Raw genomic sequence first — 23,759 nt, forward strand, 5'->3', positions numbered from 1 at the left:
CACCAGGGTAACAGCACTCAGTCCCATACCACTGTGTGCATGCATGTGCTGGGCAGGGGGTTGGTTAAATCAGCCTGCTTTGAGAAGCTAGTGTTCATTCTACATCACGGCAGACATCAGCATTGCAGACGCTGGTCTTGTTACTAGAGCCCTCTTGTGTAAGAATGGCTGTGGATTTCAGTGGACAGTGGGAGATGTTTGAACAGAGTGACCCGGAGGAGTTCCTCAGAGCTGTGTGTAAGTTCCTCTAATGCCTATACAGAGTCTACAGTGTTGGGGGGAGGATTATATAGGGTTAAGAGTCTTTATTCCAAACAGAAGGACTTGTTTTATTTTTTTCTCCACATAAAACAAACAATACTAGTAATTTTATTGGTATACCGTCTTTTATATGTGTAAAATTATTTCAAATATATTTGAAAAGCACCTCAATGTTTTCATGTACAGTGCATGACTAATGATTGAGTACAAATACACAGATACATGTATACACACCTCACACTAACACACAGGTACACAAATACACAGATACATGTGTACACACCGGTACACACCTCACACTAACTCGCATACCTGTGAACTAGAGTCAGCTCTGTACCTGCGAGTTAGTGTGAGTTGTGTACACATGTATCTGTGTACCTGTGTGTTAGTGTGATCTCATCTGTCCTTCTCAGCTGCCCCAGACATGATGGTGAAGATGATTAGAGAAGTGAAGCCCATGACGGCCATAACACAAAGTGGTGATAATTTCGTAATCTCGGTTAAAACTCCCCTCCGCACCAACACCAACTCCTTCACCGTTGGGATGGAGACGGAGTTCTGTGCCATGAATGGCACCAAGTGCAAGGCAAGTGGCACTGTGGTGTATTTATAGTGACCTATGTGAGGGCAAAAGCCATTAGATCTGAGAAGGGCACGAGACTGGAGATGAGGAGTCATTTTACACTGAGCCACAGAGCATCAAATAACCTGTAAAGATGAATTCAGTTAAGATGAGCTGTTATTCCATGTGAACTGAAAGAGAGGGAGCGGTGTAGCAGGGCCAGCTCTGGGAGACCTCTGGGACTGTGGTGGTGAATGCTGGGATGTGGGACCAGGACTGATGCAGCTCATAATTTTCCCAAAGGTCATCACCTTCCCAAAGGAAGTCCTTTGATCTTTATTGTGTTTCTGCACTGTTAAAGTTAATATAATTTAATATTTACTTGTATAGCACTTTTTACAACAGGTGTTGTCACAAAGGAGCTTTACAGAGAATTGGGGTCCAGACCCCTAATGAAGAAGCCAAAGAGAACAATGCAAAGGGAAACTCCCTAAGAGTTAGAGGAAGAAACCTTGAGAGGGGACACAACTCTGAAGTCATCTGTCCTCCTCTGGTCAACACTGGATGGCAAACTAACAATACAAAATGAATAGAGTTGCTTTTGTGCAATGACCTTTTAAGATGTTACTTAAGAAAGGACAGTCATCAGTTCAGCAGAAACATGACAGGTTTACTGCTCAGCATTTTTTATACAGAATGGCACTTCAAAGTGTTTTCAGCAGACAAGAATTTAATAACAGATTATTAAATGTCTCAGGAAGATTTTTGCTAAATAAAAGGAATAAAAGAAAGGTTACATAAAACAATTTAAATAGAACATATAAGAAAGTACAATAGATTGAATAATCAAATGAATTAAAATAGGGTAAATACATTAAAAACTAAAATACAATAACAGAATTCTGACAGCTATAGTGTTTGACTATATAGTGTTATGGAACTAGAGTATATAGCGCTATATAGTCTAATGTTATAGTGCTATATGGTGTAGTACTATAATGCTATATAGTTTAGTACTATAGGGCTATATAGTCAACTACTATAATGTTATACAGTCTAGAACCATAGCACTAGTTTAGTACTAGACCATACAACACTATAATATTAGACTAGATAACGCTATGGTACTACACTATATAGCACTCTAGTATTTGACTGTATAGTGTTATGGTACTAGACTGTACCGCACTATAGTACTAGACTATATAGCGCCATAGTACTAGACTGTGTAGCGCTGTAGTATTGTATTATATAGTGTTATAGTACTGGGCTATATAATGCTATATTATTAAACTATATAGCTCCATAGTACTAGACTGTATAGTGCTATAGTACTAGACTGTATAGTGTATAGTTCAGTAGGCTTCTTGAGCTAGGACTGGATTTTCTAAAATGGCACGGTTAAGAGTCCTAGACTTTTCCGTAGACCCTTCAGAAGTATGGGTTTTGGGTATCAGTGGTCATGTGTCCCATCCTTGCTTATGATGAAAACTCTGCAATGGTTTATCACTAGCCATACAATGAAACTTCAGTCACCATCAACACAGCAAGGCGAGTTTTCTTGATGTAAACTGTGATGAGTGAATTCCAACGAACATGAACTAAAATATAAGAAATTTAGCAGTACCAACAAAACACTTGGCGAGAGGTTATTGACTTAATTTGAAAAAGGTTTGAGTCTTAACTTCTCTTTGCTGTGTGTCCCTCCTCCTTCCCACTTCTCTCTACCCAGAGGGGTCATACCTTCACCGGGTACATGCTGGTGTGCCTTGGGTCGTGCATGTTCATAGTCTTTGTTTTCATGATTGGGAGGAAGAACTCCTGTAAGACATTCTAGTAGGTTCCTTACGATTCAATTAAACAAAAGAAAATAACCAGATTATATTACAATAGCCATACATTACTGTCTGGTTACCATTTGACATCATAGTAGGTTTGAATAGCCAGTTATTACTTTGTGAAGCTGGGGACCAGGAACGTCCATGTGTGAACACAAGAGATGTTGAGATGATGGGATGAGAGTTGTCCTGGTAAGGTTTTGAGTCTGATGAAACTTATGGTCAGAGTTTCTTGAAGTATAACCAGGCTGGTAAGAGGTTCTTGTATTCCAATTCAATGGGAAAATGATAAGTGCCTTTCTGTTTATACAATTGATGTGTAGCTCTGTGTTTGGAAGCCATAGAGATTGAGGGATTAAGGTTTGAGGGTGCAGGAGTCCTCCTCTCAGGGATATGCAGGGTCATGTGATGTTTTCCAAGCATGTTTCTCTATCTCTGCATTCAGGTGCATGACACTGCTGAGCGACGCAGGTCCCAGACTATGTGTGGTGGTATATGTTGAATTGGCAGAGCAGTGCTGTTGTGTAGTGTCCTTACTATACTGGGGTGTGGATGTGTCTAAAATAGGAGAAAATGGATCCAAACACTGATCCAAACGACCTTCTTCAACTTTCTTTTTCTCCTGGTTAGGGTTAGGATTAACCCTTCAAGTGTGTGTGCACATGGTTAGGATTAGGGTTAGGGTTGCTCAAGTGTGTGTACACATGGTTTCATTTTTTTTGCATGTGTGAGGGATGAGAGACTTTGAGACTAACAATGTTCACATCTCTATGATCTCTAACCATGTCACTTATAACAGTCTAACTTTATTACAAGGTCTAATTTATAACTCCGTCTACAATAATTTTTTGATAATCACTATTAACTGTTGTATTTTTCCTGGTGCCTCATGTTCCTGAGCAGGGCACTGCTCAGCTGCTGGATAGAAAGCTCATCATAGAGACAGAGAAGTTTACTCTCATTCGGGAGATGCAGGGTGAACACATGGTGGAGGTTCGTATCCTGAACCACAGTACTGCTTCCCCAACCATCTGTCTGCACGAGCTACTGGCTAACGGCCTTCCTCTTACTGTTCACCTTATTTCTCTCCCCCCCTCTCTCTCCTGACCTTTTGACCCTCCAGACACTTAAAGCTGGATCTGCGGTGCTTGTGAGGAGAAGCAGAAGGGTGTGATTTGAAATCCCTGCTTAAGGAGAAACACACAGTGCACTCTGTCTGCAACCTCCCCTGATTATACTTTATTCTGTTTTACTTTGTGTGATATGATTAGTAGATAAGTAGCAAATCTAAAATATTACAGGTAACTGTCCTAAAATCTCAAACATGGTGTTTAGGATTTAATTAACCTGTAATATTTTGCAGGTCTTTAAATGTACACATAAATTATTTAAATGAAACTAGATTAATTAAAGAACTGAATCACTTAAGGTATAGCAATGAAACACATACCAAATGTTTTTAGATATTTTGTTGCATTCACTTGAGAGATTAGCCATTTCAAATATGGCTCATTTACGTTATGGATTTACATTGTGCTACTTATTGAAAAATAAATATATGTGATGGTAAAGCAACTAAACAAAAGAATTCTAACTTATTACTCTTGCTGGATTACTGTCTCATATCAGAAATTGAAATCTCTCCTTCTCGCGGTGTCGTCTGCAATTCCCTGAGGCGACACGAGGTGGCGCTACAGCTGTCTTATCACGGAGGCGGGGCTCGTGCGCACACAGGCCACGTTGCCGCGCGAGCGAACTGGTTAGCCCCGGTAGTACGTTAGCGTCGCCGACAGAAGTAGCTGTTTAAGGGCCTTCACGGCTGTTTGGTTCATCATGGCACGGTACATGCGACCTCCCAACACGTCTCTGTTCGTCAGGAATATTTCAGACGAGTCCAGGTGAGCACACCGAGGCGGGTCCGCGGTCAGTCAGAGTTCGTTAGCTAGTACGCTAACTACCGTTAGCATTTTAGTGGAACCGGTTACTTCAGCATATTCTGTTACTGGTTGATAATTCTGAACATTAAGACAGTGTACTTGTGTCTAAGACGTGTGTATTTTAAAAGAAAACGGTAGATGATGCTAATTTGGCCCCCAATTAGTAGTGCTAGCTAGCTACTATGCTGGCTACCTGGAGGTGTGTAGTTAGCTAGGATAGCTAAGCTAACAGCTCGAGGCTCTTCTCCAGTTAGTGCTAGGTGTCTGCTGTTGTATTATTGATGGTACCTAACTAGTTACATAGCAGGATAGCTATCTTAGCTAGCTAGTCACTTAATGGATGGAGGCCTCTCAAATTATGTGTACCGTAGCAGCTTGCTAGATTATTAACCGTTTGAAAAGTATTTAGCAAACTATGCCTTTTAAAGTCAAACTTAATCCAGATAACGGAGACTTGCAGGTCCATACGGGCCTTTAAGCTCTCAGGGACCTGCTGTCTGTCTATCCATGTCTAATGCGTTCTAGTGCGAGGCGCCAAGACGGGCTGCGTCTGTTTTATTGAAGCTGCCACGTGCAATTGACCATCTTGCAATACGTCTGTTGGTAAAATGTCTGTTTCTAATTTGGTGCTCTCGGCGTCCCGTTGAGGACCCACTTGATTCTGTTAACAAAAGAGCTCTGTGAATCACAAATGCTTATGAATGCCGCACACGGAATGCAGCGCAGTCCGGTCCTGAGGATCAGATCCTAACGTGTTAAAATACAGCCGCATATGCAATCGGAGCATCACAGATTTGCCCCGTCCAACCAACAGTCGGTACGCAGACCTGTATTGCATCTAAACTTTGGGACTTCTAATAATACAAACACTGCACTTAATGTGAGAGTGGTTCCATACCTGTGTGAAATGAAGAACTAAGAACGCGGGGTGCGGCCATGACTCCTCTCTGCAAATGTGATCAAACTTGTGTCGTTTCACGGTGTGCAGACCAGAGGATCTGCGCCGTGAGTTTGGTCGCTATGGTCCCATTGCAGATGTCTACATCCCACTCGACTTCTATTCACGACGACCAAGAGGATTTGCATACGTTCAATATCCTTTTAAAATCGCTGTGCATCATGCATCTGTATGAGTATTGTGTGGAAGTGCTCTGCTGATTAGCCTCACTGCCTCCTTCTGCAGGGCTGAAGACTGTAGATCTTGTTAGCTGCTTACTTATGATTAGTTTTTTTTTTTTTTCTTTTTCTAACTCGCATTTCTCTGTTGTTGCCCCAGACTGTGTAAAGGCATCCAGTTGTGGAGCCCGGCACTAAGAGAGGCAGAGTGTAACAGAAGCGAGTAGAGTAGGACTAAAGGCAAGACTGCGGCAGGAGAGAGGGAGTTAAAGAGGGAGGAGTTAAGCCCAGGTAAAGCTGGACGCGGGACCCACAGGGCTGTCCAGGCCTCACACGCCCATCACAGGGAGGAACAGGCAAGAGCTTTGGGGGCAAAGACAAGCAGGAAAAAACAAGTTCTTCTTGGAGCCATTTTACAGAATATAAAGATCAAGATCAAAGGTCAAAGCCAAGCGTGTTTGAGGTAACACATTTGTATCCTGCAACATCTGTTTGGTGGTTTAAATTTTGTTTCCTGCTTTCTCTACAAAGAATAACAGTTGACCTGTCAACCCTTAAAGCCTGTGCATCCAAAGCACCTTATGGAAACATAAATCACTGTAGTAACATTTTTGCAGCTTTGCACTTACCGCTTCTTCAGACTGCTTGTTCATGACCTCGAGTCTTGCCTTAGACACCCTGCCTGTTGCTGTTAACTGACATTGTGTTTTTACTAGAGGATTCGAGGAACTACGGGGTATTCTGTGGGCTGTGGGTAGTGTAGGTTTTTTTTCTTTTTCTTTTTTTTTGGTTGTTGTTGTTGTTGTTGTTGTTGTTGTTTTCTGTGTGGAGGGTCCAGATCCCTTAACAGCGCAGCATGTTTGAAGATGTCAGAGACGCTGAAGACGCCATGCACAACCTGGACAGGAAGTGGGTGTGCGGCCGGCAGATCGAGATCCAGTTTGCGCAAGGAGACCGAAAAAGTGAGTTAATCAAACTGGCCCAGCAGTGTTTGTGTGGAGTTTGACACAACACATTTCCTGCAGTGGTACTGAGTGTGTATTTCAGCTCCAGGTCAAATGAAGGCGAAAGAGCGCCGCTCTCCCCGCAGTTTCCGTTATGACGACTCTGACCGTGACGGCAGACGGAGACGCTCACGTAGCCGCAGCTATGACAGACGGAGATCCCACAGCCCATCTTATGGGAGGCGCTACAGGAGGTCTGAGAGCCCCCGAGAGTGAGTCATCTTCACATGCCCATGGACTACACACACTAGTAGTCTTACACAGTAGAGTGGGTTCACCCAGGGCCAGTAGAGGATGGATGGGATGAGACTCCTGAAGGGCTGCACTATGACGTGGTGGGAAATTGTGTGTGTGTGTGTGTGTGTGTGTGTGTGTGTGTGTGTGTGTGTGTGTGTGTGTGTGTGTGTTTTCCAGGTCCAGAGGAAGACCCTATGGTAGGCGGAGTAGGAGTAGAGAGTATGAAAGGTAGGAGAAATCTACCATAAAACAGCTTTAATACCACTGACACCGGTTTTAATATTCTGCCCTAAAAGACCTTTAATAACACTAAAATTGCTGTTATGTTTTAAAGAACAGAAGATGAACATCTAATATGTTCTCTTCTGTGAGACTGAAATTGGTTCCACTTTTGAATGTAAGTGGAAGAGGATGTTAGTAATAACAATAGAATTTTATTTATAAGTGGCTTTCAGGTTACCCAGGGACACTATATAAATACAGATACAACTAGTATCATATCTAAATGTAAGAAGTTCAAGTACTGAAATAATAATAATAATAATAATAATAATTTAAAAAAACAGGTCAACAGGGGGGGTCTGTCCGTGGGTGGGGTTTAGTGTGTGAAAGTCTGTTGGGGGTGGCGGGAGGGTTGGTGTGTATGCAAGTTTGAATGTCCAATAGGAACTGGAGGATTTGCTACCTAATGATATTACCAAGTGGTAGCATGTAGATAGTAAAAGTGGCCAGGCACTGATCCCTGAGGAACGCCATAGTGAGGAGAAGAATCAAACATAAACTGACCAAAAGAAACAAACTTCTCCCTGTCTGTAAGGTAAGACCTCAACTGTCAGAGGTACCGATCAAGTCTGCACAGCACAGTCTCATGGCACACTGTGTCAAGTCCAGGGGAACAAGTATGTTTAGTAACCCAAAGTCAGCGGAAGCTAGTTTATCATTAGTAACTAACCAGAGGAAATTCAGTGCTGGGTTAGCTGAGAACCTTGACTGAAGCTGCACAAACCGGTTACTGGAGGTTCTATTGTGCTTCACCGGGATGGCTAGCACATGCTCATGCAACCTGCAGTGGTGGTTTAAAATACAATGTATGGGGAGGATATGCAACCTCATGCCAGTTATCTACTTAAACATTCTAGTTGGTGCACTGAAGCCCCTACCCCGCAGATCAGAGGTAAACCAAGCAACAGGATTGCAAAATATCACTGTGCATTTTCTCAGTGGGACATCCCGCTTTAGAGTAGCTGAGAGAATGTGACCAGGGCCTTGGGAAATGACGTCATGAGTGACCAGGGCCTTGGGACACTCAATCAGAATTCCAGGCAGTGCTGCTTGGCAACTCTTGCAGTAAAGGTCTAGCACAATCTGAATCCTCATGTGATGACAGTCTGATGTTCTTTGACAGAACAGCCAAGTTCAGTTTGTGTAGTGAGGTGCCATGAACATGGTACAGCACACTTTTGTCTGGAGTGTCCATTTATATAAAGGAATGGGAATGACATGTCATGACATCACACGTATGCCTGAACATGCTTCTGCTTGATATAAATTTGTGAATGTGTGGTTTTTCTGTAGACACAGACCATCCCGTGATCACCATCGGTCCCACCCAGATGGCCATGCCCACAGCCGAAGTCGCTCCGCCTCCCCATCACAGCTCCACCCCAAGCCAGTGGGCCGCAGGGAGTCGGGTGGGGCACGGTCTCGCTCCCGCTCTGGCTCCAGGTCGCCGAGCCCAGTGGAGCGTGCGGCGTCCGAGCGTGCCGAGTCTAACAGCGCAGTGGCACCAGAGCCCAGATCTCGCTCAGCCTCCCGCTCGCCCTCCCGCTCGAGGTCACGCTCGAGGTCACGCTCCTGGGCTGGACGCCAGTCTTGGGGGCATTAAGACACCTGAGAACCAGAAGGTTGCAGGTGCATGAGGACGAAATGGAAAAATGTTTCAACTTTTCGTCGTAGATAGCTCACTGATGCCACACAAGGACTTAAACAGTAACAGTGCGTCTCATTTGGCTGAGTTTGGAATGGCATGAAGTCTTGAAGGAGAGCTGCTTCCATGTTTGATGTTTGTCTATCTTTGTTTATAGTTGCAGTTCAAAGGTGCATCAAAATGTTTAAAGTAAAACTTAGTTTAGGGAAAAGATCATAATTTGGTCATGAGTGTTATCTTCCTGAAACCAGTGAGTCTCACTATTGATGTCGAGAATGTTTGTGTCATTAAATTCACACATTGACTTGATGGGAGGAGATAACATGGCCATCTCAACCTACTGCACCTTTTAAAACATTTAGGAAGTTCAGAATGAGGCTTTGGGAAATTCCTTATTTTTGTATCTAACAATGTTTTGGTTTGTACTGAGATTTCACTTTCTTACTGTAACTTTCTAATTGTATTGTTTGTTCAAAGCCAGTGTACCATGTTTGCAGCTCGGATGTCTTTTATTGGTGAATAAGGGCTTTTTACATGCCGTTGAAATAAAAGGAAGCATTTTAAACTGAAGTAAAGTTACTGTCCGATTACGTACATGCCGCACTATGTCCCTGTCTTTGGGTACCATGAGTACTGACAGTTAATTTAAACGAGAACCCAAACATGCGGTCGGAGATGAATTAAAAAACAGGCGATTTCGGAAGCAGCACAAATAATCCATACCTTGCCCAGTTCTTCATATAGCTTTTACATGACGGACACTTCAACGTGCCAAGGTTTGTTTTCTTCGTCTTACTGCATAAGTGTCCGTGATAAACGGAGAAGTAAATTAGCTATAGTTGATGAAATATCACGTGTCGCTTGTATGTGCCAGATTAATATCCAGGTAAGGTTTTATTTCTGTTATTGGTCCCAGTCTTGTAATGTACGCAGGGGTGTTTACATTGGTGACGTAAAGGAATGCGCGCAGTGTCGCAGAAAAAACAGGCGAAACCTGGCAGAAAGGAGGAGAGCCTGGTGTTGGAGAGCCTGGCTGAAAGGGAGCCCAGAGGCTGGTGTTGGAGAGCCTCCCAGGTTGCGAAGGGGAGAAAGTGTTCCGTGTGGGTACTGTTTTAGCGGCTTGCTCAGGCCGCGGTTCAGATATATCTCGTCGCTGCGGACAGGCACGATGGCATGTGGAGCAACCCTGAAGCGCTCCATGGAGTTTGAGGCCCTGCATGGTCCTCAGTCTCCAAAACGACGGAGGTGCCACATGCTGCCCGGATCGTCGGGCGCTCCGGCACCGCAGCGCTGTCATCTCCGACCTACTGAGACCCAGCCGCCCGCGGGGGAGCACAGGCTCAGCCCAGGTACCAGACATGGCTAACCGCTTTAAAAAGAGTCAACACTGGGAGTGTTGGGTGGACTTCACTAGCATGTGCTAACGCTACCTAACCTGCATCGCTACTAACATCTAGCGACCCATCTTATGAATGTGTCATATTGGTTAGATTTGTAGACTCTAGGAGTTGTGTGGATGGACAAACCCCAAACATGGGTGTTTCGGGGGGGGAGCGAACCCCAACCTTAGACACCTCTGTCCAGGAAGTATCGCACTACGTCCTGTTCCAGAGCCACTTCGACGCTGCGCACTTCACAAGTAGTTAAAGAGAAGCTGGGGGTGTCTCCTCCAGCGTTTACAGCTTCACCCTGCAAATCCACTCTAATTCTGTCATCTATAAAGCAGTCACTTCGGTAATCTAACAGTTTCTGAAATAGCGTCAGTGGGGCGACGGGCTATCGGTTTACGGGGCGGAAATGCATCGATTGCACATCAGTAAATTGCAGTTTGAAACTTCGCGAAACAGGAACTTTGTGAAAGTGCAGGGCCAAGAAATCCATTGTTTCATATTTAACCCACCCAGTGCTGCCTGCTGGCATTTGTGGGCTGCACTGGGAGAGTGGAGAGTTTCACAGTGGGTATGAGCATGTTTGAAACGGGTCTTAGAGAGCCCGTAAGAACGCAAATACCATATATTTTATGTAATCAGATATGGCCTTAGAAAGCCCTCTTTGTGGTCCAAACAAAAAGTTTAAAAACGGTGTTGATTTGTATGTTCAGAGCAAACCAACCAGTCACTCGAGTTTGTTTATTTAAGGAGAGGACGGGGTTCCCTAAGCACTTCCTGTTCAAGGAGAGGACGGGGTTCTAGATGTCATCGGTAGGCTGTAGTGTCGGGTGAAGCCCAGCTCAGCTCAGCTCTAGATTTAAGGACACTGATTAATTTTTAATCAGTTTATTTAATCTTCCTCCTGCAGATCTTTGGTTCCACCTCCATGTGTGCTTTTGTTTGTGTTTTGTATCTGTTTCTTCTTTTCGTAGTGATTCACATCTTTGTGTGTGAGGTATTCATCATTAGTGCACACTCGTGTGCACCTGTGCATCCGTGTGATGGCAGTGGCACTGATTCAGACTGTTGTGGGTCAGTCTGAGTTTGTGGTCTGACTGCTGTGCTGTCTTCTCTCATTCAGAGCAGATCTTTCAGAACATACGGGAGGAATACAGCCGCTACCAGCGCCGTTGCCAGACGGAGGGGGGCGTGGCCCCAAGTGATGAGCGGAGCACCAGCCCTGCTCTTAGCTCCGCCCCCAGCTCACCAACAGGTGTGTCACCCCCAAGTTTAAATGTTCTCTGCCTTCTGGGGTGTATGTTCTACCATTACACTGCAGTTTCTTCATATTGGATGGTTGGGAGAGAGACTGGGCTGCACACAGGGTTATTAACTGTGGGCCTTGTTGCGCTGCAGGTGTGTGTGTGAAGAGAGACCAGCCGTCATTCACCATGCAGCAGGTGAGCTGCCTGTGTGAGCGTTTGCTGCGGGAGTTTGATGAGGCTCTGAGGGAGGAGTACGATCGTGTGCTCAACAGTAAACTGGCAGGTAGGGGTGTGTGTGTGTGTGTGTGTGTGTGTGTCTCTCCTAGGTCTGTATTTCTTGCTTATGTTGTTGTTATGCTGTTGCTTTTTTTTAATAGCCAGTAAATGTCTGTGCACCCAACATTTCTCCTTGTTGTTATCTCTGCGTGTTTTATGAGCTCGGTAGAAACCACTGCAGTCACAATACCACTCAGTCACTAGGCCAGGCTCAGGTGAATTATGACTTACATTTACCTAATGCTTTTATCCAAATCAATTTACTTATGACTGAGTACAACTTGAGCAATTGAGGGTCAAGGGTTTTTCTCAAGGGCCCAACAGTGGCAACTTGCAGTGGTGGGACCTGAACCAGCAACCTTCCGATTACAAGTCAAGTACCTTCACCACTGAGCTACTGGCCAGCCTTGGGTCCATCACAAATCAGTAACTAGGCCAGGCTCAAGTGAATTATGATGTCATCATTGTGTGTTTCAGAGCAGTACGAGTCGTTTGTGAAGTTCACTCAGGATCAGATTGCGCGGAGATATGGAGCTCGGCCAGCCAGCTGTAAGATTCTACTCCCTCTGTCTCCCACATTTCCCAACTATTTCTCTACTGTTTCTCCACTTCATTTCTAATTCTTCTCTTTCCAGATACTTTTGAATGGGACCAGAGTGTTTTAACTAAAGAGTTTACCATTGAGCCCCACTGACATCTTAGTTTTTTAGGCCACAGTAAAATTTAATCTAATCTGAGAAACTAGACTGAGTTAGCATTAGGATTAGGTTTTTGATCATGGTATTAGGATTAGTATTAGTGGATCGAACCTATTTACAGATTCAAGTGGCATAAGTAAATAAATACTATACATTGTCATATTGTTTGTTAAACTACACTCTTGGTGTAAGTAACGTGTGATGTATTTCCCTCTGTTCTGTTTCAGATGTTTCGTGAAGCTTCAATCCAGATCTCTAAACTGTCGTGGCGTTGATGTGCCTACACCTGTTTCCCAGTTCACCGTGTGCCATGACAGTCCTACGTTCATACATCCTTATTCACATTTTATTTTTCTAGTTATCTCCGTTTGCTTTTATCTTTCCTCTGAAGTCTTGAGTGTGTGTGTGTATAGTGTTGTGTGAAACTGCTATTTTCAGAAAAACGGACTGGCTGGTAATTGTGGTAATCTGGATAACTTCCCCTCTGGATTACCACAGATATCTGATCTAGACTCACCTTCACTGCTGGGCTGCAGTTTCCTGGGATCTACAGGGCTCTGGTTGAGTTGCGTCTAGGGCACATCAGCTGTTGAGACCAGGCTCAACCATGCATACTTGAATTGTAGTTGTCTGTGCTGGGTCTCCCGCTCTTTACCCATAAATAAAAGTCTGTTTGAGTTGTTCCCATTTTAAGATAGTAATGAACTGATCATACTGTAGTTTGGGGTTATTACTCAACAGCAGCCTTATCTGAGGACTACTTCTCCAAAGTAGTCTGAGTGAGATTAGTTTGTTGTTAAAAACTTTGGGCTGCTTGCACTTTAATGATCAACCCCATTTCTTCAAGAACGAGTTTCTTTTTTCCTTCCTTTTCTGCTGACTGAGGGCTGCACACAGTAGCTACATGTTTAAACTCTGCACCAGCGTGTCAAACATGCTTTTCTTCCTTCTGATGATGGAACACTTGGAACATTTGGGATTTTCCAGAATTTGAACTCTTGATGTCAGCAGCTCCAGAGCAGGTCCTGTCCTGCTGTATGGCTAGTGAAATGGCACTTGGACAGATGGCCTGTTTGGATTGGCCAGTGTGGTTTAGCCCTTAGTTTGTCTAGGGAGCAAAGCTGAGTGGCTGCCTGTGAAAATCCTGTGATCTACACGTAATACGTGAAAAAGTGTTTCTGGGAAATGACCTGTGCATGGAACCTTGTATACTCTGACTGCAGTTGACGTTTACTAAACAAACATTGCATTGCATTGGTGGCAGGCATAGTGGATATTGCTTTGTGTGTGTGCGCGAGTTGCTCTGACATGCTAATGAACTGTTCAGTGCCTCAGGCAGGGATACCCACTGAGGGTCTGGAATTGACTCCACCTGGCCAAAGCTGCTCAAGTGTTCAGCTGGTAATGAAAGAAGGGGACATCTGATGGCGAGGTGTTGAAACACGTGTGTTTGGAGGTGGAGTGTGCATAAGCTGACTGATCGATGTGTCCACCTGCTTTATTAAGCACTGGGTGATGTGTTCATGTCTTGATGGTTCAGTGAGGATTGGAAAGGTATCCTAAGTACTACTGCAACCAGAATACCTTACTTTGTATTAAATATTGTCTCTTAATGTTTTTTAAAGTTCCTGAATGTTTAAGTTGAAAAGAAAAATAAAACTTCCCACCAGAGTGTTGCTTTTACAGTGTTTTTGAAATCTTGAAGATTAAGCCATATAGGATTGTGGTTTTATACTAATAGTCTAATATAAGCTGTCATAATGGAGCTGCCCTTTGCCTATTTGCTGATGAGAGCATATCCAATATGTCTCTTTCTCCTCATTATCATAACCTGTGTGTGTGTTTCACTGATCAGCTCTTGGATCATGCACTGCAGCCTTAGCAGTACAGCAGTGTTAGCCTGTTCTCCACACTGCAGAAATAAGGTCTAATCTGAATGGAACAGTCCTGGCTCTAATGTTTGTCTGTACACATGATTCTGCTTCTCAGATTTTCTACAAGCTACAGGCAATGTGAATAAGGCCACTAAGGGGCATAATACCATGGAGGATTTTTATTTTGCATGTCCAAGTAGAGGGTTTAGCTTTTCAAATTTCCCCCACTAAGTGTATGTTTTAAATATCTATTTAGGTGCAGTAGATCTAACCCTATTGTAGTAGATTTAAATGTATCCCAGTAGATTTAACCATATCTGAGTGGATATAACCCTATCACAGTAGATCAAACCTTATCCTAGTAGATCTAACTATATCCAAGTGGATCTAACCATATCCCAGTAGATTTCATCCTATCCCAGTGGATCTAACCATATACCAGTAGTTCCATTTTAAAAATATGCTAGTGGGCAAGTGCTTTGGGACATTTCCTTTGAAAGGGTTCGGGTTGTGGCTGAAATGGGCGATACAAATAAACTTGCCTTTCTTTTATCAAAGAGCTTTCAAGCACATTCGTTAGAGTAACCTCAAATTTATGACAGGGGGACAGTGTCCACCCAGACCCGATTCCCTACAACAGGGGGACAAAGAGTGTCCAACCAGACCTGATTCCCTACATCAGGAGGACAGAGTTTCCACCCAGACCTGATTTGATGGGTTTAAAAGCACAGGCTGCCATAGTGTCAATTCATGTATGAAATCGGACGTGACCGATTGATTTGAGTATTGATGAGTAAGTTTGAACAGATATAGCTGCTTTGGTAAAACATCCCACACGTAAGTTTTATGAATGAAGTGTGAAGACCATTCATTAAAAGGTACAAATGGAAATACACACACAAGATCCTGGTATATTTATTTCACACTGGTGAAATATGTGGGTATGCTGCATGAACTATGTGAAGTCTAATCATATAGCACTTTAAATTGTGGTTAAAATAAAGAAAACATCTGAACACACTTTACATGACTGTTTATTACACAATACACACATGTGTTGAGTTGACTAGTAAGAGCTCATTACACAGTACACACACACACACACGTTTAGTATTGAAGGGCTGGAATACCCCTGAGCTGCTGGTCTGGAGATACCTGACTAACTGACAGTGCTGTTCCATAACGTGTGTGTGTGTGAATGCACATCTGCATATGTGTTTTTAATTGTATGTGTGTTAGTGTGTGTGTTAATAAGTGTTTGTATCAGTTAGTGTAGGTGTGTATTATTAGCGATTTGCACACTTCAGTTATGTAATGAAAAGTCTCAGAGGGTCAGAGGAATTCTCTACAGCTAAAACAAGAAAGAGTTCCATTGGTTTGATGTTGGTTTAGAAGCCCTTGGGCTTGTCCTCTCTGCAATGAACAAAACAGTTCGATCCATTCCAACAGCATATAAAACAGGCCAAACTAAGCACAGTGTGTTTGAACATGTGGCTGGACAGCGTTCATGTGTGAAACCTGAAACGTTTCACACAGTTCACATTTTTGCCATTGCATTGATTTAAAAAGAAGCAATAATGTCTTCCTTTGATGCATCTTCTTACAAAGACTAATTTTCTCTAAAACAAGGTAAGTAATGCGCCCAGATAACATTTCAGAGTTTGAGCACTGGCTTTGCATACTGAATTGAATTTTTGACACCATCGTTATTGTCCTTTCTAGTATTGCAAAGTAAAATTACATGGATCTATTCACACTGTTTACTGTTTTTGTTCAGCTAACAGTTCTTTGATTATTTACTCTGTTAACAAATTGAAAACTGCAAAACTATCCTTCAAATTTGTACTGAAGTACAAATTAGCCTGAAAACACAATCATTTCCCACCCAGTCCCTGAAGAGAACATCCCCCCCTGCAGTATTCCAGTGTAGATGGGGGACTGGAACTTTCTGGGTGGGATACTGGAGGAGATGCACGTCCACTCTACCATGGTGGGCAAGACGTGGCTCACCATCCTCTTCATCTTCCGCATGTTGGTTCTGGGCGTTGCGGCCGAGGACGTGTGGAGTGACGAGCAGCAGGAATTCATCTGCAACACGGAACAGCCGGGCTGTCGCAACGTCTGCTACGACCGCGCCTTCCCCATCTCGCTCATCCGCTACTGGATGCTGCAGGTCATCTTTGTGTCCTCGCCCTCACTCATCTATATGGGCCATGCCATTTACCGCCTGCGCGCGCTGGAGAAGCAGCGCTACTGCAGGAAGGAGGTGCTACGGCAGGATCTGGAGGTGCTGGACAAGGAGCAGGTGGAGCTGCGCAGGCGGGTTGAGAGGGAGCTGAAGCAGCTGGACCAGGCCAAGCTGAACAAGGCTCCGCTGCGTGGGTCACTGCTCCACACCTACGTGGCCCACGTCGTGGCCCGCGCACTTCTGGAGGTGGGCTTCATGCTGGGCCAGCACCTGCTGTACGGCCCCCAGCAGGAGGCGCGATACAGGTGCAGGCGAGAACCCTGCCCCAACGTGGTGGACTGCTTCATCTCGCGACCCACGGAGAAGAGTGTGTTCATGGTGTTCATGCAGGCGATTGCAGCCGTGTCGCTTGTCCTCAGCCTGATGGAGATCATGCACCTGGGCTACAAGAAGCTGAAGAGGGGACTTCTGGACCAACACCCACACCTGAAGGAGAACCTGGTTGATTATGACGGTAGCAAGTCCAAGAAGAGCTCAGTAGTACAGCAGGTGTGCACAAGCCAGGGTGGCATGGCCACCCCACCCACAACCCTGAGTGGCTACACACTGCTCACAGAGAAGCAGGCCAATGGCCCTGCCTACGCAGCCCTCATCAGCACCTCTTCCACCTTCCTCCACCCTGTAGGTGGGTGCAGTGCAGATGTGCAGAGGGAAGGAGACAACAACACACCCAGTCCCACTGAGCACAACAGCAACTCCAACAACACAGGCAGCGACACACACTCTCCTCTTGGCCTCAAGGCTGAGCTGTCAGACCACATGCCTACACACTCAGAGGAGCTTGCTAGTGAAAGCCCCAGCAAGCCTCATCTCCCTGGAGAGCTCTCGACATCCTGCTCTGCTGTCTGCCCCTGCCGTGGTGTGCAGAGAACACGGAGGGTCCGCGGACCGTGGAACTGCAGCACAGTGAAGGAGGATAGCACCTCCTTCAGCAGCGCAGTTTGCACTGCTGCAGCCGTACCACCACAGTGCCTCCGTCTGGCTGGATGCACCAAGTCCTTCCCCAAACCTGAATTGAGGAGGTGCAGTCGAACACACACATCAGATTCTGCAAGTGACGGGAGCTCAAATTCACAGCACAGCCCCACCCTCTTACCAAACCACCCATCCTCATTGACTGGAAGCTCAAGCAACAGGCGTGCAGCAACCAACCTACAGATCTAAATTTAATTTTAGATCTTTAGGTGTTTGGTCTCTGCCAAGCTGCCATTGTTGGGCTCCTGAGCAAAGCCCTTAACCCTCAATTGCTCAAGTTGTACTCATTCATAATTGTAAGTTGCTTTGGATAAATGCAGCAGCTAAATCCCATAAATGTTAACGGTCTTTGATTTCAGATCTCGATGCAATTGGTCTTTAATTTCAGATCTTGATGTGTTTGGTCTTAAATTTCAGATCTATATGTGTTTGGTCTTTAAGTTCACATCTACAGGTGTTTGGTCTTTAATTATAGACTACTGTATATTCTAGATGAGGAGATTTTTAGTGTCATCTCACCCTGAGTTCTCTTCTATTTCTGTATCTTTAAAGTCTGCATAACATAAGCAAAACAACTTTCTAACTAGCAAATTTTAGGTAACAAATTTATTGAAGCATCCTTTAGTCTTCAAAATGGAGGCTTCAAGAACACCATTCATTTCAGTTCTGTTAGATGTCTGATTCACAAAACTGAAACCAATCCAGATGTATAATTCTGGTTCCGAGAGCTGAATAAGAATTTATGGGTGTAGCACCAGGTAGCCTTATGTTCCTTCACTGCTGTAAGGTCTGTTGGATATCAGCCTTGGTTCACACTCTGAACTGTGGTAGTCTGTATGTGCAGTTGTTCTATCTTTGACAAACATTTTATTACTCTCATCTTCACACACTGTTTTAGATGCTCTTGAGAGTGTGAGGGTATTGTTCCCTTCCCTGAAACCCAAAATGGGTTTTAGCCATCTGTTGGAGACCTGCTTTGCATTAGAAATTAGGGTTAGTTTTGCCTTTATTGTACTGAATATGCTTGTGATTAAAATTACTTTTAAAGAAAGAAACAATATCGTTTTTTATTGTAATGAAATTGTGCAATTTCATTTGCCATTTGTATCTTGTGATGCCGCTGTAGCTTTACTAAAGAGGGTCCCGTTTAGGTGTATGTATGAGGTTGTGGATATAGTCCTGCTTTTTAAAAGTAGTTTATAATGCATTTTAACTATTACTACTAATATTAACAGTATCAACAATGTATTTATTTAATTTACACAGAACCCCACAGACATTACTGAAAATAGCACATCATTGGCTAGAAGTGTCGGCAAAAACTGTTCAGTCACTCAAACCATCTTAGCTTGAAATGGGATTAAAAGTACCTGAGACTATTATGTAGTAGCCTTCTCTGGTATTTTCATCTGTCATATCCGTATGTTAAATATTGTAGTTCATGTCTTAATACATGCAGACTTAGTCTTGACCCTGACAGTACATTAAAATTGAACGTGGCCCTTGTAACTGATGACAGATGTGCTCCATTTAAATACTGTTTAAATCTTAAAATTGAGTTTTATCTTTGGACTATGATATTTCAAGTTCATTAACATTACTGCATCAATGTGACACATGGAACTGACAACATATTTGCAGATTGGTTTGTTAAGGAATAATCAAACAAACATGCTTGCTGGTTTTAGTTTGTTTTTTTTTTGCTGGTTCCAGTATCAGCCACTTTGTAGTAATACATTTCTCTTTCAGTTCAGCTCCATCATTCTTAGCACACAAACATCAGCCCCTGATGGGGAATCAACAATCCATGTGACCTTCTTTCACAAACAAGACAGTATATCACATCTCCCAGTGCTGCTGTACCACACCAAACACAACAGAAAAGTATTAATTCATACAAAGAAAAATGTCATAGTGTTCAAGGTATTGACTTATCCCTCACAATTCTCAAACCAATTGAGCATCTGGGGGGATGTGCTGGGAAAAAAAAGTAGCCTTTGAGACTCCACTTCACAGCCTACAGGACTACAGGACTATAGGACAACGGGCCCCACCTCACAGCCTACAGAACGACAGGCTCCACCTCACAGCCTACAGGACGATGGGCCAACAGGACGACAGGCTCCACCTCACAGCCTACAGGACTATAGGACAACAGGCTCCAACTCACAGCCTACAGGACAACAGGCCGACAGGACTACAGGACAACATGACCACAGGACGACAGGCTCCACCTCATAGCCTACAGGACAACGGGCCCCAACTCACAGCCTACAGGACTACAGGGTTATAGGACAACAGGCCCCACCTCACAGCCTACAGGACGACAGGCTCCACCTCACAGCCTACAGGACGACAGGCTCCACCTCACAGCCTACAGGACGACAGGCTCCACCTCACAGACTACAGGACTACAGAAAGACAAGCTCCACCTCACAGCCTACAGGACTACAGAAAGACAAGCTCCACCTCACAGCCTACAGGACAACTGGCTCCACCTTGTGTCCACACCACCACAGCAGTTTGGTACACTATATATTCGGCAGGTTGTGTTACAGCAGATTGCTGTAGGTCACGATGGATTCTGGAACTGGCATCTTATTTTAACAGAAGAACATTTATTTACGTTTTAAAGCAAAATTATCCTCTCACATGAAGTAATGCAGAAAATATTTAGTTTAGGCACATTTTAACAAAGCAAATTCAATACTTGATATATATATATATATATATATATATATATATATATATATATATATATATATATATATATATATATATTTTAGAGCATATCTCTGACAAGATTTTCTAGTGTATTACAAAAGGTGATAACTTTTACTAATGAAATATATTCAAATCTAGATGTAACATCCCTCAAAAAGATTTACCTCAAACAACAAAAATTAACAATAGAAAAAAAAGGATAAATAGAATAAGTCAGTATTTTTTTTCCATAATAGGATAGTTCTTCATTCCGCTCCTCTGTGTTCAGTGGCTGGTTCATACTGCAGCAACTAGAGCGAGAGAGAGAGAGAGAGAAGGCCTACATCAGCAAACAGCTTCCCTGAGGTGGTCCAGACTTCTGGACTCCAGGACCCAGAAACTGCACCGCCACAGATTGATAGAACCTGACAAACATGTAGCTAACATTCAGGCCCTTCGTGTGCTGAATTTGTTGTCTTCCGCGAGCGCACAACATTTAATAGGTACACTGATGTGTCGTGGGTACTCTACTGGGGTTATGGGATTAGGGTTGCTGTAAACCTGTTCATCTTTTTTCTTCTTTAGGGTTATAGAACAATTATTAAGGTAGGTAAAAACTGGCATTACAGGTTAGGATTTAGGATCAGTGTGAAGAGTTTGGGTTGCTCTCTGAGATTAGGGATTAGGGATAATGAATATTCTTACACTGTTCTTCAGTTCCCTGTTCTTCTCTGGGATTAGGGATAATGAATATTCTTACCTTGTTCTTCAGTTCCCTGTTCTCCTCCAGAAGTTGGTCGTATTTGTGTTGCAGTTTCGACAGCTCCACCCGCAGGCTCTCAATGTCAGTGGAGTCGTCCCCGGATCCAAGGTGCTGCTTTATAAAACTGAGGGTCTTTAAGGCTCACGACACCATCATCAGGAACAGCACACAAGGGCACAGAACACAAGAATCTCCCACTACACAAGCCTTGAACTGGATTTATTAAAAATTGTGCTTAATACCTGCAACCTCACAAGGATTTATGTATCCATTTGTATCTAACTGAATAGAGCATAAAGGATACTCCATGGCATTGTTAGGTTTCTCTGTCTCTTCATATAATGCCACCAACACTATGATTTAAGCAGAGAAATGGTTGGTGAAAGAGAGACTCACAAATACTGAGTTTAAGCTCTACTGCTCTCGGGGCTGTTGAAAGCACCACACACCATTAGTCAGACTGTCCAGAACGCCGGCTTTCTCAAGGTACCTCCTGAACTGCTCCCGCTTTGACTCTGATGCCTGAAAACAGACAACATGGCAGCAAAAAACAACTTCGTGTACAATCTATAAAACATTTGTGATATAGACATAAGAGATGATTGCAGATGAGGGACTGCAGTGAAGTACACAAGGTTTCCAGGGAAAGTGCTGTATAATTATAAATATATATATTATATATACGCACACACATACATACACACACATTATATATATATATATATATATATATATATATATATATATATATTATATATACATACATACACACACACACACACACACACACACACACACACACACACACTCATCCACCCTAACCCTAACACACATTATATATAGGATAGATAGATAGATAGATAGATAGATAGATAGATAGATAGATAGATAGATAGATATGGTATCTGGTATAACCTACTGTACTGACTATGATGTATTCTATGAGTAAATGACAAAGCAATTTTGTAAGTCGCTCGGGATAAGAGTGCCTGCCAAATGCTGGAAACAAAAATATTCAAAATTGTAGTACACAGAGAAACAAGAAGAGAAGAAAGAGAAAAACTTTGCTTGCACACCTGATGAAGGACCTCTGTCTAAAACAGACTTTTTCTCTTTAATACAATCTTGAATATTTCTTAATCTTTTACTACAGTACACTGCAGTTACTCACCTGGACAGACGTACAAAGTCAGACACACAAAATTACAGTGAAATACAAAAGGTTTCACACAAGGTAAACAAGAGAAACAGGACACTGTAAAAGGACACCAGTAAGCTGTAAAATTGGCGACTACTTGTTACTTTTCCTGTTCTAACACACCCAGTTTAAAATAGTTAAATTAAGATAAAATAGTTCAGATAATTTATTGATTTATTGACGACCCAACAAGCTGGCATTAGCGATCTGAGTCAGGTGGATGGAAACAGAGAAGACAGAGCTGAGAGCTAGGTTAGGAACGCTGAGGTCAATGGAAACGCTGGGCACGCAACGTAGTTCACGGGCAGACTGAGCTAAGATACACAATGGAAACAAGCCGGACCTCGTGCTTACACTTCTACTTTAAATACAAGGAATTGGAAAATGGCTGAATGAATGTCTTACACTTTTTCGGCAAAAAGAGAACAATATGATTTTTCTCTGATGCTCGTACTTAAATACTATTAAACCATAAGCTACGTGTATGACCAGGAAACAATAACGCTAGCAGCTGAAGCTAGTTTAGTCAGCTAGGTTAGCTAATCATGCTAGCTAACTGAAGCTACTGTTTGACATTATCCCGGAAACAAAACCATGTTTCTAAAACTTGACAGCACAAGAATCAACGTCCCAATACAGTATCACATTCAAAAACTACAGCTACTTACTCTGTAATGTGCCATTTCACGTTTACCTCGCTAGCTTATCTAACTACTGCCAAACTTTCTCCCAGGCATGCGCACTACGCAGTCCTGGAGGGTGCTCTCGGAAGACAACAAACTGTTGCCCTTGGCAACACTACGACCACAGGAAAAAGGTAGACATAATATATACAATGTATAATATAGACATAATATATACAATGTATAATATAGGCATAATATATACATTATATAATATAGACATAATACATACAATGTATAATATAGGCATAATATATACAATATATAATATAGACATAATATATACAATGTGTAATATAGGCATAATATATACAATGTGTAATATAGGCATAATATATACAATATCTAATATAGACATAATATATACAATGGCTGGCAAATGTAAAAGTTCATTTGACATTTAATTTAATTGTCTTAAGGGTATGACTCATCACATTTCCCTGTTCACAACTGCATTTCCACTCAGACTGCTGTCAGTCCGGCGATGTTGGCCATGGGGATAGATGCTCTGATTTTTCACCAAGCCTATTGCTAGTGCTGTATTTAGAGCATAATTCTCAGTGGACAAGTCAGATTCTCCCGTAGTGTACTGTAGGACAACTGATGTGCTGTTTATAATCGATAATCTGGGAGCTATTCTAATTCTAAATATCCTGTATTTAATACAAAAACAGAATAACTCCCTGTACTCTTCAAGACAAGGCTGGGTATGTTTAGTGTTAAAATGTTTACAATTAATTTTGTGTGTGTGTGTGTCTCTGTGTGTGTGTGTGTGTGTGTGTGTGTGTGTGTGTGTGTGAAGCAAACCTCACTAGTGGTATACA

The 23,759-nt window shown here is 43.0% G+C and overlaps 5 protein-coding genes across 5 annotated transcripts; 4 read left to right on the forward strand and 1 right to left on the reverse strand.

The window, feature by feature from the left end:
• Window positions 1-2: 2 nt before the first annotated feature.
• fabp10b (fatty acid binding protein 10b, liver basic) lies at window positions 3-4,192 on the forward strand. The gene is made up of 4 exons (XM_027030181.2): window positions 3-237; window positions 675-847; window positions 3,565-3,654; window positions 3,785-4,192. Exons 1-4 carry the CDS (start codon window positions 165-167, stop codon window positions 3,833-3,835), a joined length of 387 nt encoding a protein of 128 aa, XP_026885982.1. The 5' UTR covers window positions 3-164; the 3' UTR covers window positions 3,836-4,192.
• Window positions 4,193-4,381: 189 nt separating this feature from the next.
• On the forward strand, window positions 4,382-9,452 carry srsf10b (serine and arginine rich splicing factor 10b). The gene is made up of 6 exons (XM_027030178.2): window positions 4,382-4,559; window positions 5,587-5,691; window positions 6,573-6,676; window positions 6,762-6,930; window positions 7,133-7,183; window positions 8,531-9,452. The coding sequence occupies exons 1-6, from the start codon at window positions 4,495-4,497 to the stop codon at window positions 8,838-8,840; spliced, it is 804 nt and encodes a 267-aa protein (XP_026885979.1). The 5' UTR covers window positions 4,382-4,494; the 3' UTR covers window positions 8,841-9,452.
• Window positions 9,453-9,829: 377 nt separating this feature from the next.
• On the forward strand, window positions 9,830-14,048 carry LOC113590157 (akirin-1B-like). Its single transcript, XM_027030177.2, has 5 exons — window positions 9,830-10,231; window positions 11,394-11,525; window positions 11,669-11,800; window positions 12,271-12,342; window positions 12,719-14,048. Exons 1-5 carry the CDS (start codon window positions 10,051-10,053, stop codon window positions 12,727-12,729), a joined length of 528 nt encoding a protein of 175 aa, XP_026885978.1. The 5' UTR covers window positions 9,830-10,050; the 3' UTR covers window positions 12,730-14,048.
• Window positions 14,049-15,422: 1,374 nt separating this feature from the next.
• Window positions 15,423-20,295, forward strand: LOC113590150 (gap junction alpha-9 protein-like). The gene has a single exon (XM_027030168.2). The coding sequence runs from the start codon at window positions 16,296-16,298 to the stop codon at window positions 17,775-17,777; it is 1,482 nt and encodes a 493-aa protein (XP_026885969.2). The 5' UTR covers window positions 15,423-16,295; the 3' UTR covers window positions 17,778-20,295.
• Window positions 20,296-20,540: 245 nt separating this feature from the next.
• mycbp (MYC binding protein) lies at window positions 20,541-23,009 on the reverse strand. Its single transcript, XM_035523587.1, has 5 exons — window positions 22,921-23,009; window positions 21,504-21,576; window positions 21,359-21,407; window positions 21,052-21,178; window positions 20,541-20,602 (listed from the first exon to the last, which is right to left on the reverse strand). The coding sequence occupies exons 1-5, from the start codon at window positions 22,933-22,935 to the stop codon at window positions 20,558-20,560; spliced, it is 309 nt and encodes a 102-aa protein (XP_035379480.1). The 5' UTR covers window positions 22,936-23,009; the 3' UTR covers window positions 20,541-20,557.
• Window positions 23,010-23,759: the final 750 nt, after the last annotated feature.

The sequence above is a fragment of the Electrophorus electricus genome, chromosome 2 (assembly GCF_013358815.1).
Source record: "Electrophorus electricus isolate fEleEle1 chromosome 2, fEleEle1.pri, whole genome shotgun sequence".
In the NCBI taxonomy this organism is placed as follows: Eukaryota; Metazoa; Chordata; class Actinopteri; order Gymnotiformes; family Gymnotidae; genus Electrophorus; species Electrophorus electricus.

Coding starts and splice junctions, on each gene's coding strand:
- LOC113590150 (XM_027030168.2), top strand. CDS start 16,296: ATGGGGGACTGGAACTTTCTGGGTGGGATACTGGAGGAGATGCACGTC.
- fabp10b (XM_027030181.2), top strand. CDS start 165: ATGGCTGTGGATTTCAGTGGACAGTGGGAGATGTTTGAACAGAGTGAC. Junction 848..3,564: donor TGAATGGCACCAAGTGCAAG/GCAAGTGGCACT, acceptor GTTCCTGAGCAG/GGCACTGCTCAGCTGCTGGA. Junction 3,655..3,784: donor AGGGTGAACACATGGTGGAG/GTTCGTATCCTG, acceptor TTGACCCTCCAG/ACACTTAAAGCTGGATCTGC.
- LOC113590157 (XM_027030177.2), top strand. CDS start 10,051: ATGGCATGTGGAGCAACCCTGAAGCGCTCCATGGAGTTTGAGGCCCTG. Junction 11,526..11,668: donor CGCCCCCAGCTCACCAACAG/GTGTGTCACCCC, acceptor GTTGCGCTGCAG/GTGTGTGTGTGAAGAGAGAC. Junction 11,801..12,270: donor GCTCAACAGTAAACTGGCAG/GTAGGGGTGTGT, acceptor TGTGTGTTTCAG/AGCAGTACGAGTCGTTTGTG.
- srsf10b (XM_027030178.2), top strand. CDS start 4,495: ATGGCACGGTACATGCGACCTCCCAACACGTCTCTGTTCGTCAGGAAT. Junction 5,692..6,572: donor AGAGGATTTGCATACGTTCA/ATATCCTTTTAA, acceptor ACAGCGCAGCAT/GTTTGAAGATGTCAGAGACG. Junction 6,677..6,761: donor TGCGCAAGGAGACCGAAAAA/GTGAGTTAATCA, acceptor TGTGTATTTCAG/CTCCAGGTCAAATGAAGGCG.
- mycbp (XM_035523587.1), bottom strand. Junction 21,408..21,503: donor TCTGGACAGTCTGACTAATG/GTGTGTGGTGCT, acceptor CTTAAATCATAG/TGTTGGTGGCATTATATGAA. Junction 20,603..21,051: donor ACAGGGAACTGAAGAACAAG/GTAAGAATATTC, acceptor CTCTCGCTCTAG/TTGCTGCAGTATGAACCAGC.